The 22546-nt window shown below is 42.0% G+C and overlaps 1 protein-coding gene and 1 long non-coding RNA gene across 2 annotated transcripts; one reads left to right on the top strand and one right to left on the bottom strand.

Annotated features, from left to right (window-relative positions):
- Positions 1–10168: 10168 nt before the first annotated feature.
- Positions 10169–12374, top strand: LOC147486394 (uncharacterized). The gene is made up of 2 exons (XR_015202595.1): positions 10169–10207; positions 10368–12374. It is a non-coding gene; the product is annotated as an uncharacterized LOC147486394 (long non-coding RNA).
- Positions 12375–20501: 8127 nt separating this feature from the next.
- Positions 20502–21263, bottom strand: LOC147486393 (uncharacterized). Its single transcript, XM_086573722.1, has one exon. It carries the CDS (start codon positions 21261–21263, stop codon positions 20502–20504), a length of 762 nt encoding a protein of 253 aa, XP_086429848.1.
- Positions 21264–22546: the final 1283 nt, after the last annotated feature.

Here is a 22546-nt window from a genome sequence, read left to right as displayed (position 1 = left end):
GTATTTGTTGATTAAGTTGGCGCTGATTTTACCTGTTGCTACTGCTACTGTGGAGAGGGCATTTTCTGCTATGAATATCATAAAAAATCGACTGCGCAATCGGATGGCGGATGGCGAATGAATGGTTGAATGATTATTTAATAACATACATTGAAAAAGAAGTTTTTGATAGCATTGATACCGAGTTGATCTTACAACGCTTCCAAAAGATAAAGAATGACACTACTACAGAAAAGCTCATATACCACTGTTATTTATAGTGGTAAAAAGCCTTTAGCCATTGTTTTTATACCGTGGTAACAACCACCGTGACAAATACTTCTAACAGAACCGTGGTATTAAGTATCCTCTATTTACCACGGTTTTTGAAAAAACCGAGGTATTATGATATCAGAAACCGTGGTTAATAGTCTTTACGTACGCTGTGTGTGATGTCAACCGTTACCACTGTTTGATTCAAACCGTGGCTTATATAATCCCCTTAAACCACTGTTCTTACACAACCGTGGTTTATACTTTTTTAAAAAAAAAAAAAAAAAAAATCCCCTGATTATTTAATTTCAACCGGCATATATTTTCACTCAATCCACACTAACTTAAAAAACACATTGCTCAGACAATATATTCATCGTGCAACAAACAAAATAAACAAATTTAGACCATACAACAGTGAATTGCTAAAAGAATATGATAATTTTCGCGTCAATAAAAAAATAATAATGACCAACTTGTTCTTCGTTCTAAAATATCAAAGGAGTAATATATTTGTTCCACCTATACATCAAATGAGTTTTACAATGAAAAATACAAATGTTGAGATCAATCCCCAAACCTTAACTAGAAGGGTCCAAACCTAGTTAAGACACTATGACCGACTCGAACATTCCATTAGATGAACTTCAGAATTTCAAGTCGAACAACATCAAGTTCATCTTGTGCATAGGTATCTTTGAGTGTTAAGTGTCATCTACACGATCAATACCATAAAATAATAACTTAATAACGAAGAATACCATAAAATAATAGAATGCTAAAGAAATATAAGCACAAGCAGACATTTTAATAATATATAATGTGTAAACTACAATTTACCGGCCCTAAATCAATTGTTTGCCCCCATGACGGCTTTGACATTTGTTTACTTATTTTTTGTTTCCACAATCTAAAGTGTAAAATCTTAGGACAATGTAACATTTGAGTTATATATCACGTGTAAATAAAATACTTACATACCGCGCTTAATCTCCCCTGTTTTCTTATTTGCATTGTTGTACCTTAACTTGGGTGTTGATGGAGGTTGGGCTGCTTTGGGATTTAATGTCCTCCTCAAAGCCATTAAACGCCAACAAAGAAAGTGAGTATACAATGCATACTATTTGCGACATCAACATGATAACAACTAATATGAAACCATAAAAGTCAAAGGAGTATAGAAAATTCATTTCGAGGTAATTGTTTATTTTCACCAGCACCCACCTTTTGTGAATGATTCAGACTCTCCACGAGAGTTGTCCGATTTTCTCGTAGTACCCTCGAGATTTGAAATTTCTGTTTGGCTAGGGCCAAACTCATTGGGGAACATTTGCGCAGCACCAACATCTTTCATCTCTACATCAGATTTAGCACCTTCCTTGGATGCTACGATAGCATTTGGGCTCTTACCTTCATCCACCCCAGATAAAGCAGTAGAAGAAGACGACACTGGCATCACTTGTTGAGACATACAATTAGATGATGAGGTGCTAAGAGGACTGAACTTGCCACCAACCGAGGTCTTGTGGGAATCCCATGCTCTTTGCCGACCACCCGGTTGTTGTTGGATACTTGGCCCCGGCTACAATATAGTAGTCTTGACGATAGGGCGACCAGTCGAATGTAGTGTACATTAGGGCGAGAACCCGCAAGGCTAGTAGCGCGCAAATGACGTTTTGATCGTGGGAACCTAGTCCGTGTCTTATATGGAGAGCACTTTTGATTGTGCGGCTTTTGCGGTGAAGCTGCGAAGCCGCAGTGAAGAAGGGCAATGCGAGCACCGACGCTAGTGCGGTTAATCAGTATCATAGGATTTGGAGCCAAAGAGGACTTCGGTTGGTGGTCCTTTCCCCACATTTATTTTAGGTTTGGTGTTGTGTTTGATGTTACTTTATTATGAGGGAGCTTGTTGTATCGAGATCCAGTGAAATATCTTCGTGAACGAAGGAACTAAAGCTGAACTTGATGGAATTCCCAAAGACGGACGCACCTACATCATTAGCATGTTGGATGAACTAGAAATCAAAAGACCCTTTTGTTTAGCAAACACCATTATCGGCTTTTTGCATTCAACAACGGGTCTTGGGTATTGTGTGGTGGCGGAAAAAGTGAAAAACAGTTTTTTTCCTTATTTTGTCATAAACATATGAAATTTAGAGTGCATCGATATAGATTAATGGGTAGAATCTTGTACATATAATTCATTGGGCATTAAACCGAATGTATAGTATCAAGTATGTTAGTCCCGCATACGTCGTTAAAATTGTCTCTCTTTTTTTTTGTGTGTGTGTGTGTGTGTGTGGGGGTTGTGTAGTAGTGGAATTTGGCTGAGTCTATGGAACAATAGAAAACATTTGTAACATACTTACAGAACATGCAGCCGAAGGCATATTAAGTGCATGTGAAACTCGCCTTACCGAAGGTAAGTCATTTGATGAAGAAGTCGTGGATTTGCCGGATTACCCGGCCCCCACCTGAATTCAAGCTAGCCTGATGCTTCCTTATGATTGTCCATCTCTACATATCTCACATTAAACAAACAATTATTAGTAGAATTAGAGAGGAAAGAAGAGCATGTCAATTATCAAGCATGTTTTTAAAAGTGATAATGAAAAATCCCGAATTGATTGAATATCAGGAGACAACAAATATATCCACCTAAGTAGGATACCAAGATTTCTTTCAAATAGTATAGGCTGGGGAAAAATTGAAAAAACAAGGCTAGCCCAATGCCCCAGGCTCCAGCCTGAGCAGGTCTGGAAGCATCATTTGAAGTGGGTTTCCTTAATATAGAAGCACCTACTTGGTTTACTGTATCATTTTTAATCACTACTAGTTCCCAACACATCTTCATTAGTGCAGACATGGCTGCATCAATTTTGCATAACAGAGTTAGCGATCTATCAATTCCCTATTCAAAACAGACAACTAGTAACGTAATATACCTGTCCAGATTTCAACATCTTCACCGACGTATATACTAGAGTAGCATACCACATGAAGTAACCACCGTGTCGCAAAACTTCGGTTCAACTCTAAAAGAAGTTTGCCACCTGCATACTCAAATCCCAATGAGTTCCGGAAACGTAAGAGCGGTTATGCTAAATAACATCACCGAAAAGCCATTGCAAGATAGAAATACCTTCAATGTGCCACTTGGTACCTACAAAATACAAGCAAATGGACAAGATCAAAGACCCCGCCAGATACGGTGTCAATCGCTTAGTCCCCATGATGACGGTGATATAGGCTGGTAAAACAATAAAATTTAAAACTCAATCAACAAGAAATTTATAAACCCTAGAAAACGAATTCAAGAATTACAAAACCTACTTACACGAAGAGTGATTAGTCAACACAGGTTTGAGAGGAACCTACTTACACTTAAAAAGCGCGAAACCTTACGGTTGACGATTGATTTCTCTCAACTTGTGAACCCTTTTTCTGTTTTTTTTATAAGAAACTTACGAACCCTGGGGACATAAACTAAGGAGAGAAAGAAGTGGAACAAAGAGTTCTAGTGCGAGTGGGAGAAGTGGGTTTCTTTTCTTTTTTCTTATTCTGATTTTTTTTTCTCTAAATCTGCTTTATCCACGGTAGGTGTAATTTTGCCCAAAATATAAACCACTGTTTTCAAGGAAACAGTGGGGTATACGAATACAAAAACATATTTGATACCACCGTGGTATATGGTGTATTATATCTCACTGTTTTACAACATCAGTGGTATTTACTTGTTCCAAAACTAGGAAATTGTTTTGTACCGTGGTAAATGAGTATAAACCACTGTTATTAGGGAAACAGTGGTATATACCAAATGACCAACCGTGGCTAATGTGCATTTTTGTAGTAGTGTGGTGACAAAAAAGAAGGGCACCGAGGACAACTATGAATAAATATTTGTTTAGATTGAATTATTTTTTCTTTTCTTATTTTTTTTATATTACATTTATTGCAATTATTTTATATGATTTTTTTTATATTCGAAATATACTTGTTTTGTGATCGGGTTTGAATTTTTAGTTTTTTTTTTTTTTTTTTTTTTTTATGCTTGGTTTATGGGTGGCTCACCCTCACTTACATTCCTGGCTCCGCCACTGCATACAACTTTCCCAGCAATGTGGTATTCCCATCCGAACTTTCGTCCCTATTCTTGCAACCAATGTCAACCACACGCTTCTTATTAGAGCAGAGCAGATTTTTCATATCAGCTTGTAGTTGTTCAATCTTTGATTTGGGTGAGTCTCCTGACTCATCTCCAATAGAGTGATCTCCACTTAAGAGATCCATGTATTCAAGTCAAGCCAGATAGGGGGGGGGGAGGGAGAGGAAGAGACCCCTGGACAGCTTTCCTTATCAGCTAGATCAACTTAATAAGAGAGGATAGATAGAATATTAAAAAGAGAAGTTAGATATAGGAGAACAAATAAAGCTTTAAATTTGAATTTTGAAGTTAAGAGAAAAAAAGGGGGGAAGAGACACTGCAGCCGCAGGAGAGCTCCAGGTTATCTGAAGGTTTCATGATGTAGTTATGATTACTATCCTATCTTATCCTATCTTATCATATGATTCATGAGTACTCGTCGTATCATTGCAATCGGAAGACTTGCCTCTCCCTCATACTTATTACTTACCAAAAAACAAAATTCCTGACTAGTGAGATCAGTTCTATCTATTGAGGAGGTTTTGAATTCGACTCATACATAGCCCGATAAGTCAGAGAGTAGGCATCCTTGGATAGTTCGTGATAAAGTTTCCGGGGATAAAATTTTGGCAGAGATCTAGTTTTGTGAGATCTCAAACTAGTAGACTTGACACGTTTAACTAAGGGGCTATTTGTTTTTTTGGGTTAAGTTATAAGAGGGTCTTATAAGACCATGTGTTATAAGAGGGTCTTATAAGATGGTCTTATAAAGTGGTTTGTTTTTCATTTTAAGTTCTTCTTATTACCACTTGTAAAAATAGAAAAAACAAATACATGACATCTTATAGATGGTTATTTGACAAATATAACCCTACTTTACATCACATTTAACTTGAATAGATTAATTTGAAACAAACGTATTGTAAGACCCCTATTTTATATTTACATTATCTGCGTAACAATATTTAATATTTTTGTATTTGACTGTATTTTCTGGTCAACGTGCTAGCGTGTGAAATACCAAATAATAATTTCGAATAATGTTAATAAATGAAACTAGTATTTGAATTTTGAATGTGGGTAATTTATCTTTAATTTTTGGAAAGCTTTAAATAAAAAGGAAACAAGTTATTAACCTAAGTAACACATATATAATCCTTTTAATAGAAATAATATTTCCATAGTTAGGATATAAGAATATTTAGTAATTTGGAAGTTAAGGAGAATATAGGTTGTCTTCGTAGGAACTTGTTTTTTCTGGAAAAACCTCACACAACACACACAAAGCCAACAAATGGAGAAGAACACGGATTTCGCGAGCTAGCTGGGATTGGATCTTTCATTATTTTTAGTTGATATTTTCGTTCTTTGTTAACACATAAGGTGAGTAGTTCATTTTGGTTTTTCCCCGTTATATGGACACAAAGTTATCTTTATCGTCCAAAGACTGTTCTGTTCATATTTCGCTTTCTGCTCTTTTTCTCCAAAGATTAATCTTATTGTGAGTGGTTATTCGTATTGTTTCTCGATCTAGACACATACACGCACCACGTTTGATTCTTGAAAAACCACCGCTTCTATTACTTTTCATGCCGCTTTTTTGTTCGATCAACCATGATTTTCCCCAGTACATGTTAAATACTCAAGAGTTGTTAGTAATCGCCCTACACCATTAGGTGGTGGGGAAGGGAGGCGCAAGCCCCTAACCTCCTCCCTCGCCATGAACGCCATTTTAGACCATTCTTGAAGTCTTGAGTAATTTTGATTGTTTTGTTTTTATTTAGTGGTTTGAACCGTTTTTGGTGTATTGAGGGTTGTTGGAATGAGGTATGGTGGTGGTAGAGAGTTTGTGGGGTTCAAAACTCCCAAGAACAATGATGGTGGTCGGATCTAACAAATTTTGGAGTGTTGTAAAACCTGAAAATTGGTGGTTGAGTGGTGAAGTAAAGTCGCTATGTGGTTTTCACCCACTCCATTTTAACTTAGATCGAATTGGGTGGTGTGTGAAGGTTTTTGGGGTGGCTGGAAGGAGCGTTTTGCGAAGGATGACCGATGAGAGGCGATCCAGCCAGTCCGTGTCAGCCGTTTTTTGGACTTAGGATTAATTAGTTGGGCGGTTTACCAGGTTTGTGTGGGGTGGTCCATAGAATGTTAAGTGGACCGGATAGTATTTTCCCCTGTTCTAAGATCCGCTGAGTCTAGATAAGTTCAAGTTGGGCCAAGTCCGGTTATGGGCGGGGTTAAACCGGTCCGGTTTTAGCTAGTCGCTTAGGACCGGGGTTTGAACTCTTTTAAATATGGGTTTGGGTGAGGACCGGTGGAAGGACCACCGGGTTAGGACCGCTTATTGTTGGGTTGACTGTTGACCTGTTGACTTTTTCCAAAAATGTTATAGATGGAATTTATGGACCCATCCGATGATAGGATGTGGGTGACTCTTGTATAAACTTGTTTGTCAGTATCTAATATAGATTTGACATTGATCTTGTGTAAATATTGGCACGTGAAGAATGAGAGATTTTACGGTGTATATATATATCTTTGAATAAACTACGTAACGAAAATCCTAGAACCTAGCTACCACAACTCATGTGATTTGGCCCTTCTGGCGTTTCAGTTAATCTGAATGGCCTTCGGGCGACCCTTCTGGCGCAGCCGAATAGTGGCTTGATTTTTCCGTTCGCAAAATAGAACGATGATGCGCAATATTTTATGCCGAATAGTGGCATTACTTACATAATTGCTTCCGTGTGAGGATTTACCTTGTCGCGGCATCCCGCCGAGGGGTAGTCATTACGCACGAGTGGTTCATTATGTAAGGAGGCATGCGTGGATGTACATGTTCGGCGTTGGGTAGCGATTGTGGTAGCCAGGAAAACTAGGTAAAACATAGAGACGACGTGTTACTAGGGACACCTGATAAATGTTACTGATATGTTATTTTTTCCTTCGGTGTGGTTAGCAAGTTAAGTTTCAATTTATGCTATGATTATCACAAATTGCTTGCAGGAGAGTGGGTTAAACTAATTATTCTTGCAGAGAGGACCCACTCTGCGATAGAGCCTGCATAACGGTAAGTATTAGGATGCCATAACTTATTTACTCACAGTTAGAAGTTAAGGTGCCTTTATGAAGGAACTAACTACCTTAAGCTAAGGCGCCTCGATGGAGGAACTACCTGCCATGTAAAGAATGAAATTTTATGTATATCTATATGGTTTTCGAAGGCTACTCATACCAACATTATTTATAATGTTGACCCGATTTGCATGTTTGCTAATCGGGTGTGTTCTTATATGAACATAGTCGATCAGCCTGGACAGGGTTAGCTGATGTTCGAGAAGGTGGCGGGCTGTTCGTGATTGATGTTAGCATTTATTTTCAATAAGATGTTGTTTCATTTTTTCCTCAGAGATGTAGTGGAAATTTGTTGGGGATATATGTTTAATTTATTTTCCCGTATTATTATTAAGTGAAGAAGTTTGTAACTTAATTCTGATCACAAGTATTCATAATGATGAGTGGATTGTTTTGAGTATTTTATTATATTTGTTTTCCGCATGTGTTATTATTCATTAAGGGTTATGATATAGATTGGGTTTTGAGGTTGGTGTCACATCTCGGATATCGAGGAGTCGGATATCATTTAGATTATCTGATTTATCGAAATTCGGGGTGTGACACGTATAGTTTGATTTTCGGTTTCAAATCAATTTTGATAATTAGAATATCGATTTTAGGAAACTACTTTAATTGGCGGTGGTGGTGGTAGTAGTAAAGGTGATGATATTGGTTTTAATAGCACGGTGGTAGTGGTGGTAGTAGAAGTGGTGAATGTTTTAATAGCACGGTGGTGGTGGTGGTGGTGGTGATAGTCTTAATAGTACGGTGGTAGTGGTGGTGGTGGTGGTAGTGGAGGTGATGATATTAGTCTTAATAGCACGGTGGTGGTGGTGGTGTAGTCTTAATAGTACGGTGGTAGTGGTGGTGAAGGTGATGATGGTAATGGTAGTGGTGGTGGTGATGGTGGTGGTGGTAGTGGCGGCAGTAGTGGTGGTGATTTTAATAGTTTGGTGGTGGTAGTGGTGGTAGCTGGTGGTGGCTAGGGCAATAGAGTTATTTGGAGAATAAGATAATGAAAAGGGAAGAAGAGAGAAATGAGGCTAGGGGTATATGGACGGGGGTGTTTGAGTTATTTTTCAAGTTATAAGACTTATAGAATTGAAGTAGATCCAATTTTGACACTTATAAAATTTGAGCCTCTTATAAGACATTTCTAGTAGAATGTCTCTTATAAGAGGCAAAAAACAAACCAAAAAAATGTCCAAAATCACTAGGCCACATCTTATAAGAGGTTATAAGACCTCAAGGTATTATAAGAGGCAAAAACAAATGGCCCCTAAGACACTCACAATATCCTTTGCTAAACATGACTTATATGAAACTCGAGACTTTTCTCACTTATTACTTCCCACGTATATTTATTTTTTTTATTTTTTCGCTTAAATTATTTCCTACGTCCTGTACGGCTGTACCTCACAATTCACATATATATTTTGTTTGATAAACGTACCTCACAATTCACATAAAATATAAAGCAATTTTTAAAACCAAACCAAAGTGGTTTCTAACTAACAATAAATTTTATAATCTCGATTTAGAGCATTTTTAGGTGAGATACTATCTTAGCATCAAAACACCAAATTATTGCAATAATTTGGTGTTTTTTCATCTTCAGGAAAGACACATATTGATGAAAACACCAAAAAAACGCCAAATCAAACACTAAATCGGCCAAAATTTGGCTTCAGCTTTGGTGCTGTATCAAATCTCTCTCGCGGTTTTATAACACCGCATGGGCTTGGGCTAGACAGTGGGCTTCAATCACGCAATTTTTTGCAAAACCATGCAGCTTCAAAAACCGTGGGCTTAAACTTCGGACGCTTTGATTTTCTGCGAAAAGTCGCATTAGAACACCAAAAGGCCATATATGGGCGGTTTATCCAAAACCACGTCATTTGATGTCGAATCTTTAATGTTTCTCTTGAAGTTGATTAGTGTTTTTTTAATTTAGTGTTTAGTTTGGTTAAAAAATTTAGTGTTTTTTTGGTTTCTCTCCTAAAAATGCTCTTTAGAACACCAAAAAGGGACAATCGTCCCAACCGGCGTTGGAATTGTTCATCCAAACTACACCAGTATCCAGTATGGCTTTCAGAGTTTAGAGTACAGTTTTGTGAAATACGATATAGTCGGGCACTAAAACCACTACATGTTTGTCAATTGATATAACACTTTACACAAAGGTAGAGACAAGACCATGCCCACGAGCTGTATTGAGTATTGACAGGCACGCCGCGCGATGGCTGAAATACAAATACAAGGACAACAAACAGCCAACGTAATTATTTTCCAATTTATCGAGAAAAAAAAACCGTAATTATTTTCCTACTTTCCACCGTCGCTACCATCTCTCTCCTTCTGTTTCTGAGAGAACGAGTCCCATGTCCCTAACTGTTTATCGAAAAAAAAAAAAAAAAGTCCCATGCCCTAACCACCACCACTGGTCATCATGAATTCATTCAAAATCATTACAGATCTATCTACTTATTTTGTAAATAATCCGCAAGAAATTTAGTCGGTTTATTGATTCTCACTAGGCTTTCAGGATTCATTACAAATCATTGCAGAGTTATTTATTCATTTATTTTGTAAATAATTCGCAAGAAATTCAGTTAGCGAGGAGTTGCGTTTAAGGCAAAAAGATTGGATCATGCGTGGATCTGCGTTGGCAGTGAGTTGGTGTCAGATCAGGTATGGAGTATGGACACAAACTAAGAACACCCATCTTTTATTATTATTGTGCTTCTCAATCCCAAAACAAGAATCAATTGATTTTATTTAAAGGAACTATCTAACACAATATGAACACTGCCAATACGAATGTTTCATGAAATTATACTGTCTTCATCAGATTTATTTGATCGGGTTGATCATTAGTGAATTGGTTTGAACTTTGAACCCAGCAGTTAGATTGGAAGAAGAAGAAGAAAGCGACGTGGCGAGAAGACATTGGTCCGTTATTATTGTCAAATCTGTCTCAAATCTTAAATAGATTCTAATTCTGCTTCTGCACGACCGCACGGGTCTGCAAAGTCTTTATTATAGGAATACTATTTTTGCTTCTGTTTACGACTTTCGACTATTCTCCCTTTCCCGTGTGAAATCCAAATTTACCAAACTGTCCTATCTAATCTAAATTCTTTACGTCTTTAAAAACTTAACTATGTAGGGGCGTTTACGGAAACAAAGTGTGCACGGGTCTGCAATATTCTTTTCTGTTTCCACCCTGTTTCTGACTTTCTGTCTCCTATTTGCGTCCGAAATCACTTTCTTTGGGTTGGCTAGACAATATGGCTTTCGGATTTGGATTCTTAACTTGAAAAGACTTAGGAAAGCTTAGTTTCTCTATATAAACAACTATAGTCTTGCAACTACAGTATACAGCATCGGTGTTACCTCTCATATTGTTAACTTATAATACGCCATTATTTATTGGACCTTAAACGTTTGTTCCTTTTGATTCTTTGTCAATTCAAGCTTTGCTAGATCAATGGACTGGTCGATGGATCTAACTGAGGATCTGCTAGACGAGATTGCGTCGAGGATCGGTTCTCATGCCGACTATGTGCGACTTCGTGCAGTTTCCCCGGCTTGGAGAACTTTTCTACCAAAACTACCAAGACATCAACATTGTGCATCACCAGGTTTGATGTTCCCTATGCGCAATACTTATTGTGATTGTGATTGTGATGCGTTCAATCTTTTTATGGCGAATGGTGAGGTTCACAATGTGAAACTACCCAAGGCTGAACATGGGTTGTGGAGAGGATCGTCAAAAGGATGGCTAGTACAGTTAGATGACAGCAATTCCATTAACCTAATAAATCCAGTAACAAAACTAGATTGCAGCTTCCACCTTTGTCCACCTTTCCAGATGTTTTGGAGTACAACCCAGAGAGAATTGGTATGGAATATTCAGTCCGCTCTATATGGCTACAGAAGGATACAAGTAAATTCTTTAGTTTGGCAAAGATGAAAAACTATTTCATTGAGAAGTTTGTATTATCTTCGAGTCCTACTGAAAAGAATTGCCTAGCCATGGCTATCTTTCGCGATTGCAATAAGTTAGCTTGTTGTAGACTTGGCGATGAGGGGTGGAAAAATGTTGAAGGAGGATTGTGTCATTTTCAGGATATCATATACTTCAATGGAAAGTTTTATGCTCTATCCATTCTGGGGAGGTTGTTCATTGTAAGTAATGCGGAAGTTGAGGCTTCTTCTCCAATGCCTACGTTCGTCATAGGTCCGCCAGATGGATTTAGTTGTAGTTCAGGCAAGGTTTATTTGGTGGAATCTTCGGGTGAATTGCTGATGGTTGATCGGGGTATTAAATTAGGTAGCATAAATAAGAACACTTTGAAATTTAGTATATTCAAGTTGAATGTTTATCCGAATTCCTTGCCAACATGGTCTAAAGTGATGAGTCTAGGAGATCGTATGTTGTTCCTTGGTCAGGGTGAATCTTTCTCTTTTTCGTCTCGTGATCTACCAGGTCCATGGAAAGGGAACCACATTTATTTCACTGATGACCATGTGCTACTTGGTAATCCAAAATACCAGAAAGCTGCAGGTTCAGATTACGGTGTGTTCAACTTAGAGGATGAGTGCTTTCAGACACTACCATTACCATTACCGGCGGAGTATAAAGGCCGTAGAACAAGAATTTGGCCCCCACCAATATGGATTTTACCAAATTCTTTCTAGTTATATATATTTGTCTATCCAATCTGAACTTCTAAAAATAGAAGAGTCACCTGTCTGATTTGTCTGAAGAAAAATTCATGGCGTTTTTTACTTTGTGGTCAATATTTATTGTTGGATGTTTGTTTAATAAAATATGTTGTGTTTCGTATATTTATATGAGATGTTAATACTTTATGCAAAAATGGAGAGTGGGTTGTGTGAGGGGCACAATATGGGCTTGTATATGGATGCAATTTAAGAACTTTATTCGAAATCTGAATATGGGGTACAAACTTTTTTTTGAGCAAATTTGGGGAATCAACCTTTTCTTGTTGGGTTATGTTTATGTTCCGTCCAATAATTTAATACGTGGTACCTTACATAAGAATTCTAGCTCTGCTTGGTATGCTGGCATAAAACAAATTCTATCTTACATAAGAAAAGTTGTGTGTGTTTTGGGATTTCTACCACCAACGGTTGACCAGAATTTTGTGGTAGTGTTGCAACTTCTGATAGCACTTACCCCCCATTATCCAATCACCGAAGTTCAAGTGGTGTATAGTAAAAGTTTGCTGTCAGAGTCCTATCTAAGGAGAAATGCTCACAGTATTGTATATGACAAACTAATGTAGAATTTGCTCTCAAGCAGGGGCTCAACGATACTAACTTTCCTTGCTAAATGCGAAAAAATCCAGTTGGAGCCTCAAAATTCTGAACTACAAAATAAGATGCTCTGACATGAAGTGAGAAAAATTTGGTGATGCCCTGACAAGAAATGAGAAGGGAGGAGTAGTTTCATATTTCTCCTTCACTTCCTTCTAATGCAAATTTTTCTAGTGCAAAGGTACCCGCCGTGGTAAATCCTCATCAACTTGGAAAATAAAATCTTGAACCAATGATGAAGAGCAAGATAATATGTATAATCAGATTTTACACCCCTTGAAATCAAAATGTAATCTCTGATCTTACAACCTCTCTTTCTCACCCTCTCTTTGTTTTTCTTCCTTTTTTTCTCTCTCTCCTCTTATATCTTCTAACCGCTAACTGCTTTTTGGTTCCATGATCTCCACCTCTCTCTCCCCACGATCGCTAACCGCCCACCTACCATCTTAGGTATCGCGGCCTGGATACCCTACTCATGACGTCCCTTTTACTAACTTGCATCCACTATAGCTCATGAACCCTCCTTTTCTTCATGTATCTCTTGAGTCCACGTCCTTCTAATATTTCGCGGACTCGATCCTGTGCTCTCCCTCTCTCTTGCCCTATACTACCTCGATCCATGAGACGTGTCATCTTGTTGGTCCTGAATTTGGCTGATACAGATGCCCCCTCTCGGTTCCCAGAACCATGTGAAGAATTCTATTCAGGGGTCTGAGATTTCCTCCACTCACTTGATCCGCGATCCCTTATTCCCTCAGCTTCTTTGTGTTGGTGCGTGTTCCTCCCAACTGACACGTGTTTTCTCTGTCCCCTCCCATGCGTGCTCAGCACGCCCCCAAGCATCATGATTACCTGCAGAACTTGACTCCTCGTTCCTTGAAATCCATGCGGCGCCCATCCTCCGGTCCATCTCTTCTGGCTTGTGAGTTTTATCACCAAGAAAATTACCCTCTTGCCCCTGATGCTTCAAATCCCGCTCAAACACTTCATCTTCTCTCCATTTTTCCATTCTCTTTCATTCTCTCTAACTCAGCACCCATCTCCTCTCTTTTGTCCTTCTCCCATCTGGCCCGTTCTTTCCGTTAGCTCTCTTTCCCTGGTGATATTCTTACTTGTTCTTGTTCTAGCCCTCTACGCCTTCTCTTCCTTAGCTCGCAGTTGCATTGAAAGTCAGGTTTGTTCCTTTCCTTTTTTTTTTTTTTTTTTTTTTTTTTTTTTTTCCGATCAAAGTTAGTTCTTCCCCTTGCTCCTTAGGCTTTATTGTGTCCCCCTTTGTATCTCTCAACCTTATCGCTTATTGGGAAATAGTAACATTTCTTGCCTTACTTATCGTTCTGTGTGCATTATGTCTGCTACGGAGTCATCGAACTCCTCTGCCGTCAGATCTGATAGATCGGAGACCCCACCCTCTAGGTCTAGTAACTCCATCGCGGATGAGTCTGTGTCCCTGGCCTCCGGTTGACGAGCCCTGCCGCTGTCCCCTCTACCTCTGGGAGATCGTTTAAGCTTCCTCCACCTCCCTCATACTACCGCAGACCCAACTTGGATGCGGTCAAGGCCGCTTATGGCATCCCTGATGATGTGATATTAGAACATGTGTCTGGAATAACTCATTTCCCTCATCTTGTAGAACCGCGACCAGTGTGCCTGGTTGCTACTGTCGGTCAAATAGTGGCCGGCTTAAGATTTCCCTTGTCATTGCTGGATGTGGAAGTATACAATCATTTCAACATTCCGCCATGTCAAGGTATTGACAATTTATGGCGCGTCATGTACGCTGCCAACTTTTATAACAAAACGAATTCTCCCAAAATCCAACTCCGCGATATCATTGCCCATTACTTCATAAAAAAGAGTACCAAGTTTGGCAGTATAGACTATCAATCCTTTTGTAGTCGTCCGCGGAAGAAGTCTTTCGTTCTCAACATCACCACCTCTGATAAAGTCTGGCACGACTACCCTTTGTATGTGTCCGGGAACTTTCTGTCAGCAGACATACTTCCGGAAGTTTCTCTAAGGCATTTACACTTTCTCAAGAGCGGTAAGTGTAGTTCATTAGCTTAAGTGTCCTTTTACTGTTCTCATTGATACCGCGCTTAACTTTCCTTGTCTCAGGTTAGAGTCCCGACTCACACTCTCAAATCTACGCCGGTGTCTATTCTGAAATCTTCTAGAAACTCCGCAGTTTAGGAAATGATTAGTGCGACATTCTTGGCATCGATCTTGATAAAGCCACTCCTCTTCTCCTTGATCCAACTCTAAAAGATTTTGGCAAGTATCAAGGTCCTTTCTACCGTCTGCCTCCCCCCAAAGAGAGATTACCCAAACCTTCTCCCCCCAAGACTAAGAAGAGGGGCTATACCAAGAAGATCTCTTATTCTCAAGCCGCGGCCCTAAGAGCTACCGCTGCTCGGTCTAACGCATCTCCTACCGCTGCACTTGTCTCATCCATCCCGGCAAGTGTCCCGGGCTCTTATTCTTCCCTTGCTGATTGGGAAGACGATTTTGCGGTTATCGGCTCCCCTCTGCCCACCCAGAACATGGATGTCTCCAAGCTCCAGCTGTGGGACAGCGACCCGGAAGATGATCCCACTGACTCGACGGTGAAAGGTCCACCTGCTAAGAGATGTAAAACAATGGGAAGTACCGCTGCCCCTGTTGCCCCCCTCGACCTAGTTGCTACAGCACCACGGCCTTTGGCTTCTTCACGCCGTCACGGCAAGGATCCTTTGCCTGTTGGGCCCGAAATATGGCACCCATACTTCAAAGCTAGGGATCGCCCGGTCACCACTCGAGACTCGGCCTTGGACAACGCTGCAGTGGCCGCCACACTATTCTTCAGCCCTCATCTTCCACGAGACCAAGCCTATGGCGACTCTGGAACCTTTGCCGCACATCGTGCTGCTATCTACACTGGGTGGGAGAAGGTGTGACTCGTCTTGATTATCTTTTTGCCTTGTATTTTTCTCTTGTGACGTATCTCATGTCCCTTTTTTGTTCAGCTAAGCCTAGATATAGGCTATGTCATCTGCGGATTGACCAACACCCTAGACGTTTTGAAAGCGACGAAGCAAGAGATCCATGGGCCTGACGGTTGGAAAGTGCGATATGCTAAGCTGGATAAAGAACGCGATGATTATCGTATCGCAGCTCTGAAGGCCCACAATGATCACATGACTGCGGAAGGGGCTCTTCGTCAACAGTTGACGACCGTCAGGCTAAAATAAGACCAATCCCTCACTGCTGCTTCTGATCACTTCCGCATTTTGGCCAAAAAGAAAATTGATAGAGAACTCCAACGTCAGATGGATGAGCTCACTGCAGCTGGGCGACTCCTTCCCTTGCCACCTTCTGCTCCTGTCCAGGCCGCCGATCCAACTGCCACTTCCACTCCGCTGCTTGAAGAAGAACTCAGCACCCTCCAGGCGACAGATAACGCGGTGGTGGAAATATCAGAAGGCTCACCCACAAAAGCAGTGCCAGAAGATCCCACTCCAAAAGAACCGGCTGAGGAGCAGTAACCTGGAGTTCACTATTTTGTTTTATGTTTCGATACTTTTTGCTTCCTAACTAGTTGTCTTAATACTCTGTGTTCCGTATTTCTGGGTGTTCCCAGCGGGCTATTAAGTTACTCACTCTCTGTTCCCCATTCATCTGACTTGACGTATTTTAGCTGTTCTCTCATTTGGAATGTGTTTTACCAATTTGCGCCAACTCTATTTATCTGTATTCTGCTTAGCCGTCTATAATGACTTAGTTTGGGGCAGCTCCGTTTGCTCCCACTTTGGTTTTGGACCTCATCGTCCGCGGAGGGCACACCCCCTCCATTGCCTCTGGTAGCCGTGCGACTGTTTGGGGGCAACTCAGTTTGCCCCCAGTTGGTTTTGGACCTCATCATCCGCGAAGGGCTCGTCCCCTCCGTTGTGTCTGGCAGCCGTGAGGCTGTTTGGGACAACTCATTTTGCCCCCAGTTGGTTTTGGACCTCGTCGTCCGCGAATGGCTCGTCCCCTCCGTTGTGTCTAGCAGCCGTGAGGCTGTTTGGGGACAGCTCATTTTGCCCCCCGTTGGTTTTGGACCTCTCCGTCCGCGTAGGGCTAGTCCCCTCCGTTGTCTTTGGCAGCCATGAAGCTGTTTAGGGCAGCTCAGTTTTCCCGCAAGTTGGAAACCGTCTTTCGAGTAAGTTATTCTATCAGTTCGTGGCTAATAAAAACACCATATCATTTGGTCCCAATTGCACTCTGTTCAATGATAAAACATATAACATAAAACAACACAATATACTCGAATAACAATCTCTGGAGGTTTAGGAGTTTGTCTTTAATTACAATAACACTGTACACAACATCACTCATGAAACTTCTTCAGCATCATGATGTTCCAAGGTCTCGCGATGTCCTCTCCCTTTGGAGTCTGCAAACGATAGGTCCCAACGCTCCCTCTATCAACCACACTATAGGGCCCCTCCCAGTTGGGCCCCAGTTTTCTGTCTTTCTTCTTTCTGGTGGTCGGGGTCACTCGTCTCAGAACGCGGTCTCCAATCTGGAACTGCCGTGGCTTTACCCTCTTGTCATATTGCCTCTGCAATCTTCTGTGGTATTGTTCCAATCTGATGCGCGCTATGTGTCTTTTTTCCTCCGTAAGGTTCAACTCTGCAGCTAATATAGTTTCGTTGACTCCTTCTTCTACTGCTCTGGTTCTAGTAGTGGCTTCCACCATCTCCACAGGAATCACTGCCTCTACTCCATATGCCATGGCAAATGGCGACTCTTGAGTAGACGTTCGCAGTGTGGTTCGGTATGCCCATAACACCTGGTTTAATTCGTCTGCCCAAGACCCCTTTCGGTCCTCCAATTTTTTCTTCAAATTATCCATTATAGTCTTGTTAGAGGATTCTGCTTGTCCGTTCCCCTCCGGATTGTAAGGAGCTGAGAACTCTTGCTTCACCTTGAACGCTTGGAGGAAATCACGTACCTTACCCCCTGTAAACTGAGTCCCCTATCCTCGATTATAGTATGCGGCAACCCAAATCTGCAAATTATGTTCTCCCATAGGAATTTCTTGACTTGTTCCTCCTTATCCTGCTGCAATGCCACACCTTCTACCCATTTGGTAAAATAGTCAGTCGCGTCCAACATGAACCTTCGTTTGCCACTGGCCATGGGTAGCGGTCCGACGATGTCTAGCGCCCACATGGCGAAAGGCCAAGGGCTAAACACCTTATGCAAGGATTCCGCAGGAGCGTGTATTAGCAGTGAGAATCTTTGACATTTCTCACACCTCTTGGCATACTCGGTTGCGTCTCGCTTCATATGCGGCCAAAAATACCCTTGCGATAACAACCGATGCGCCGTCGTCCTCCCTGCCGAATGGCTTCCGCAATCTCCCTCATGAATCTCACCCATGACTTCTTCCGCTTGTCGAGGCCCTAAACACTTCAACAATGGACCGCTGACATTACGTCTGTACATGTCACCATTTATCAAAGTGTATCTTTGGGACATCTGCTCCATTATTTTCCTCTCTCGTTTGTCCTCGATCTCTGACCCCGAAAGGAAACTCTTTATGGGTCCCATCCATCCTGACCCTTCCTCGGTGACTTCCCAAATCCCTTCATCCTCGGATGTACTTGGTTTGCTCAGCACCCTGATTTCAACGGCTCTGCCCTCGGTTCCCGGAAGAACCGCCGCAACATACGCTAAAGCGTCGGCGTGTCTGTTTTCGCCGCGGCCAAGATGAGTGAATTTGATCTTTGTAAATTTGCTAGCCTTTCTCTGTAATACCTCCAAATACTTCGCCATCCTGGGGCATTGGGCCGCAAACTCTCCGTTCATTTGACATATTACCAAGTTGGAATCTGAATACACCGTCAATTCACTCACTCCCAAATCAGCGCCATTTCCAATCCTGCTATTACTGCTTCGTACTCTGACTCATTATTCAAAGCTGCGAACCCTAATTTCATCGACAATTCTAGCCGGTTATTTTCTGGTGTAACCAATACCACCCCAATTCCACTTCCTGTGTCGGTCGTGGACCCATCTCGAAGACCCTCCATCCGTTCCTCATATCCCAAGGATCGAATGGGTCATGACTGGGATCACCCTCTCGTTCCATAATCATATCTTCCCCCCACGTAAGGCCCTCGGCGGGAATTCGCCATAGCCTGTGCCTTCTCCGCTGTCCTGATTTGGTACTCTATATCGTATGAACTCAGCATTACTGCCAATTTCAGCATTCTTCCTGACTTGTCCGCCTTCAAGGCTTGTTTGAGTGGCAAGTTAGTCACCACCACTACTGAGTGAGCATCGAAGTAAGGTTTCAATTTCAACGCTGAGAAAACCAAAGCCAAAGCAAATTTTTTGATCCTATTGTATCTGGTTTCTGCATCAAGCATGGTTTTGCTCTGAAAGTACACCGGCCTTTCTGCCTTGTCCACCACCCTTATCAACACATAGCTGATTGCGTACTCTGACACCCCCAAGTAGAGATACAACTTTTCTCCTTGCCCTGGTCGCGACAGGATTGGGGCTTTTCCCAAATAAACCTTTAACTCCTGGAAAGCCTTTTCACACGCCTCGGTCCACTGGAAGTCGGTTGTCTTCCGCAAGAGTAGGTACAGAGGTCTACACTTGTCTGAAGACTTTGAAATGAACCGGTTGAGAGCCGCGATTCTCCCTGCCAACCTCTGGACCTCTTTCACATTCTATGGTGATGACATTTCCACCAAAGCCCTGATCTGGTCTGGATTTGCTTCGATTCTGCGGTATGTGACGATATAACCCAAAAACTTTCTCGACGTCACCCCAAAGGTGCATTTCTCAGGATTCAACATCAGCTTGTATTTCCGTAGTATAGAGAACGTCTCCCTCAATCCCTCTAGGTGTTCCTCCTCGGTCATACTCTTCTCTACCATATCGTCTATGTAGATTTCCATTCCCTTTTTGATTTTGCTCTCAAACATCTTCTCCCCTACCCTCTGAAATGTGGCCCCGGCGTTTTTCAGTCTGAAAGGCATTCGGGTATAATAGTAGATTCCTCCTACTATGAACGCGGTTTTTTCTTGGTCCGGCTCATACATGAACACCTGATTGTACCCCATTGATGAGTCCATGAAAGAGAAAAACTTAAACTCCGCTGTCCGATCCACTAGCTCATCTATCCGCGGCATTGGATAACAATCTTTTGGGCACTGCAAGTTGACATCTGTGAAGTCGACACACATTCTCACTTTTCCATTCTTTTTCGAAACCGCAACTATGTTTGAGAGCCACTCTGTGAATTGGCATTCGCGAATTATGCCGGCCGCTTTCAACCTATGTATCTCCTCTCATATTCCTTGCGCATATTGCGGCTTTAAACTTCTCATTTTTTGCCGGATGGGTTTGGAACCCTCTCTCATGTGCAACCTGTGACAAGCAAATTCGGATCCAGCCCCACCAGATCCTCTACGGACCATGCGAAAACATTGCTGTTCTCTATTAACAAATTGGTCAACTTTGCTTTCCAACTCTCCAATAAATCGGCCCCAATAGACACAAATTTCTCTTCTTCCTCGGTACCTACGCTCACAGTCTCCACCTCATCCATTATCTTTGCCCCCACTAGCAATTCCCCGTTCTCTACCGCGATTTGTAATTGCTATGTCCGGGGTTCGCCATCTCCCTGGGTATCCTTATCCGGTGTGCGGATCAATTCGCGAACCGCCACCTGGTGAATCTTTTGAGCCGCGACTTGGTCCCCCCTTATCTCATACATTCCTCCCTTAGTTGGAAAACGGATCACTTGATAGTAGGTGGATGGGATTGCCTTCATCTCGTGAATCCATCTTCTTCCCAAGATCGCGTTAAACTGCGAAGTAGAGTCCACGATCATGAAATGAGTGAACACTGTCACCGGACCTGCAGTCACTGGTAGCACCAGTTCCCCTATGGGTTCGGTCATGCTACCGTTGAATCCAAACAAATTAGTCTGAGGGGGCTGCAATTGCTTCTTCTCGAGGCTCATTTCCTCCATCGCGCCCCTAAACAACAAATCGACTGAGCTCCCGCAGTCTATTAATACCCTCTTCACCATGTAGTTACCTACTGCTATCGTTATTACCAGTGCGTCCTTGTGAAGTGAGACTACCGCTTCCAGATCCCTTGGTGTGAACTCTATCCTCCCATCCCCCGCAGTGGCCCTTGGAACCGGTCGCGGAATACTCAAGACCTCATTTATCTGCTGTATGCTGGCCGTCCTCCTTACTTTGTCCCTGTGAGCATTCCTTCCTATTGTTTCTCCACTAAAGATAACATTGATTGTACCTAGAATCCTTGCCATGACCGGCGCTCCTTCGACGGATGGGTCTCCTTGATGAATTCCCTTAACAACCCCTTTTCTATCATTCTCTCTATCAACCATTGTAACGCGAAACATTCATTGGTTTTGTGGTTTCTGATCTGGTGGTAGGCACAAAACGGCTTCTCTTCCAACTCTCCAGGTGTACTTCTCGAACCTTCATAATACTACATCCCTTTGATTAGCGGCAAGATTTCCTCCAAGGGTTTGTTCAAAGGAGTTGACACTATGTCCCGGTATGGTTTTCTCTCGCGAATCCCTTTGATTAGCGGCAAGATTTCCTCCAAGGGTTTGTTCAAAGGAGTTGATGCTATGTCGCGGTATGGTTTTCTCTCGTGAATGTCTCTCCTACCTTGGTCCCAACCTCTCTCGGCTTTGTGTGTTTCTTCCCTGTAAGACCCCCTTCTCTCTTTGCACCTTGCCTCTTTTCTTTTTCGGTCGTCATGTCCTACACTCTGAACTGATTTCTCTGTCTTCCTAGGTTCCTTGGTTGTTCTTTGCAACATATCCTCATAGCGTATGTACTTCTCGACCTTTGGATACAACGCATGTAATGTAGTGACTTCGATTTTGGATACAGATTCGTGGACTCTAGTTCCCTATTTCAACCCATGCTGGAATGCTATGATCGCGGTGTGCTCATCCAAATTCTCCACCCTCAACGTCTCTTCCTTGAATCTACACAAAAATTCCCTTTTTAGTGTCTCGGTGGATTTCTGTTTGACGTTGAAGAGGTCTGCGATATCCACTACCCTCCGTTTCTGATGAATGAAATGGTCCATGCTGCTCGCCTCCAACTCGAACTTATTTATACTCCATGATGTCAATCGGTAATACCAATCCGAAGCTCCCCCTTTCAGGCTGGCAGGAAACATCATGCAGCGGAGTCCATCATATTTATTCTCTTGCCACAGCGGCATCTGCTGCCTGAAATGGTGTAAGTGGTCCTCAGGATCACCCTTACCGTCATATCGCTCGAACCTCGGCTGCGAGAACCTCTTAGGTACCTCGGAGTTCCAGACAGCATCTGCTAGCGGGTTCTGATTGAGTTCTTCCACCACCTTCTTCACCGCCCCTTGGTTCTCCTTTTCCACCGCTCGATTTACTTCTCTATCCTTTTCGATCATTGCTTGGACCACCTCCAGCGTGACCCCTCCTTCTAGATCACCTATCAACCCCTGAAATGCTTCCTCGTTCTGGCCTCCCACCTCGCTATTCTCTGGCTCTCTAGTCCCCTCCTTTCTTTGTGTAGTTTCTCTCTCTCTTCTAAGACCATCATTCTCCTCCCTCAGTCTCACTATCTCTTCCTGCAGAAGTCTAGTTGCTTCCACTGCCGCATCTTGAAC

Source organism: Coptis chinensis, chromosome 7, assembly GCF_015680905.1.
Source record: "Coptis chinensis isolate HL-2020 chromosome 7, ASM1568090v1, whole genome shotgun sequence".
NCBI lineage: Eukaryota > Viridiplantae > Streptophyta > Magnoliopsida > Ranunculales > Ranunculaceae > Coptis > Coptis chinensis.
Note: the sequence above shows the minus strand (reverse complement) of the source record. Positions and strands in the feature narration are given on the sequence as shown.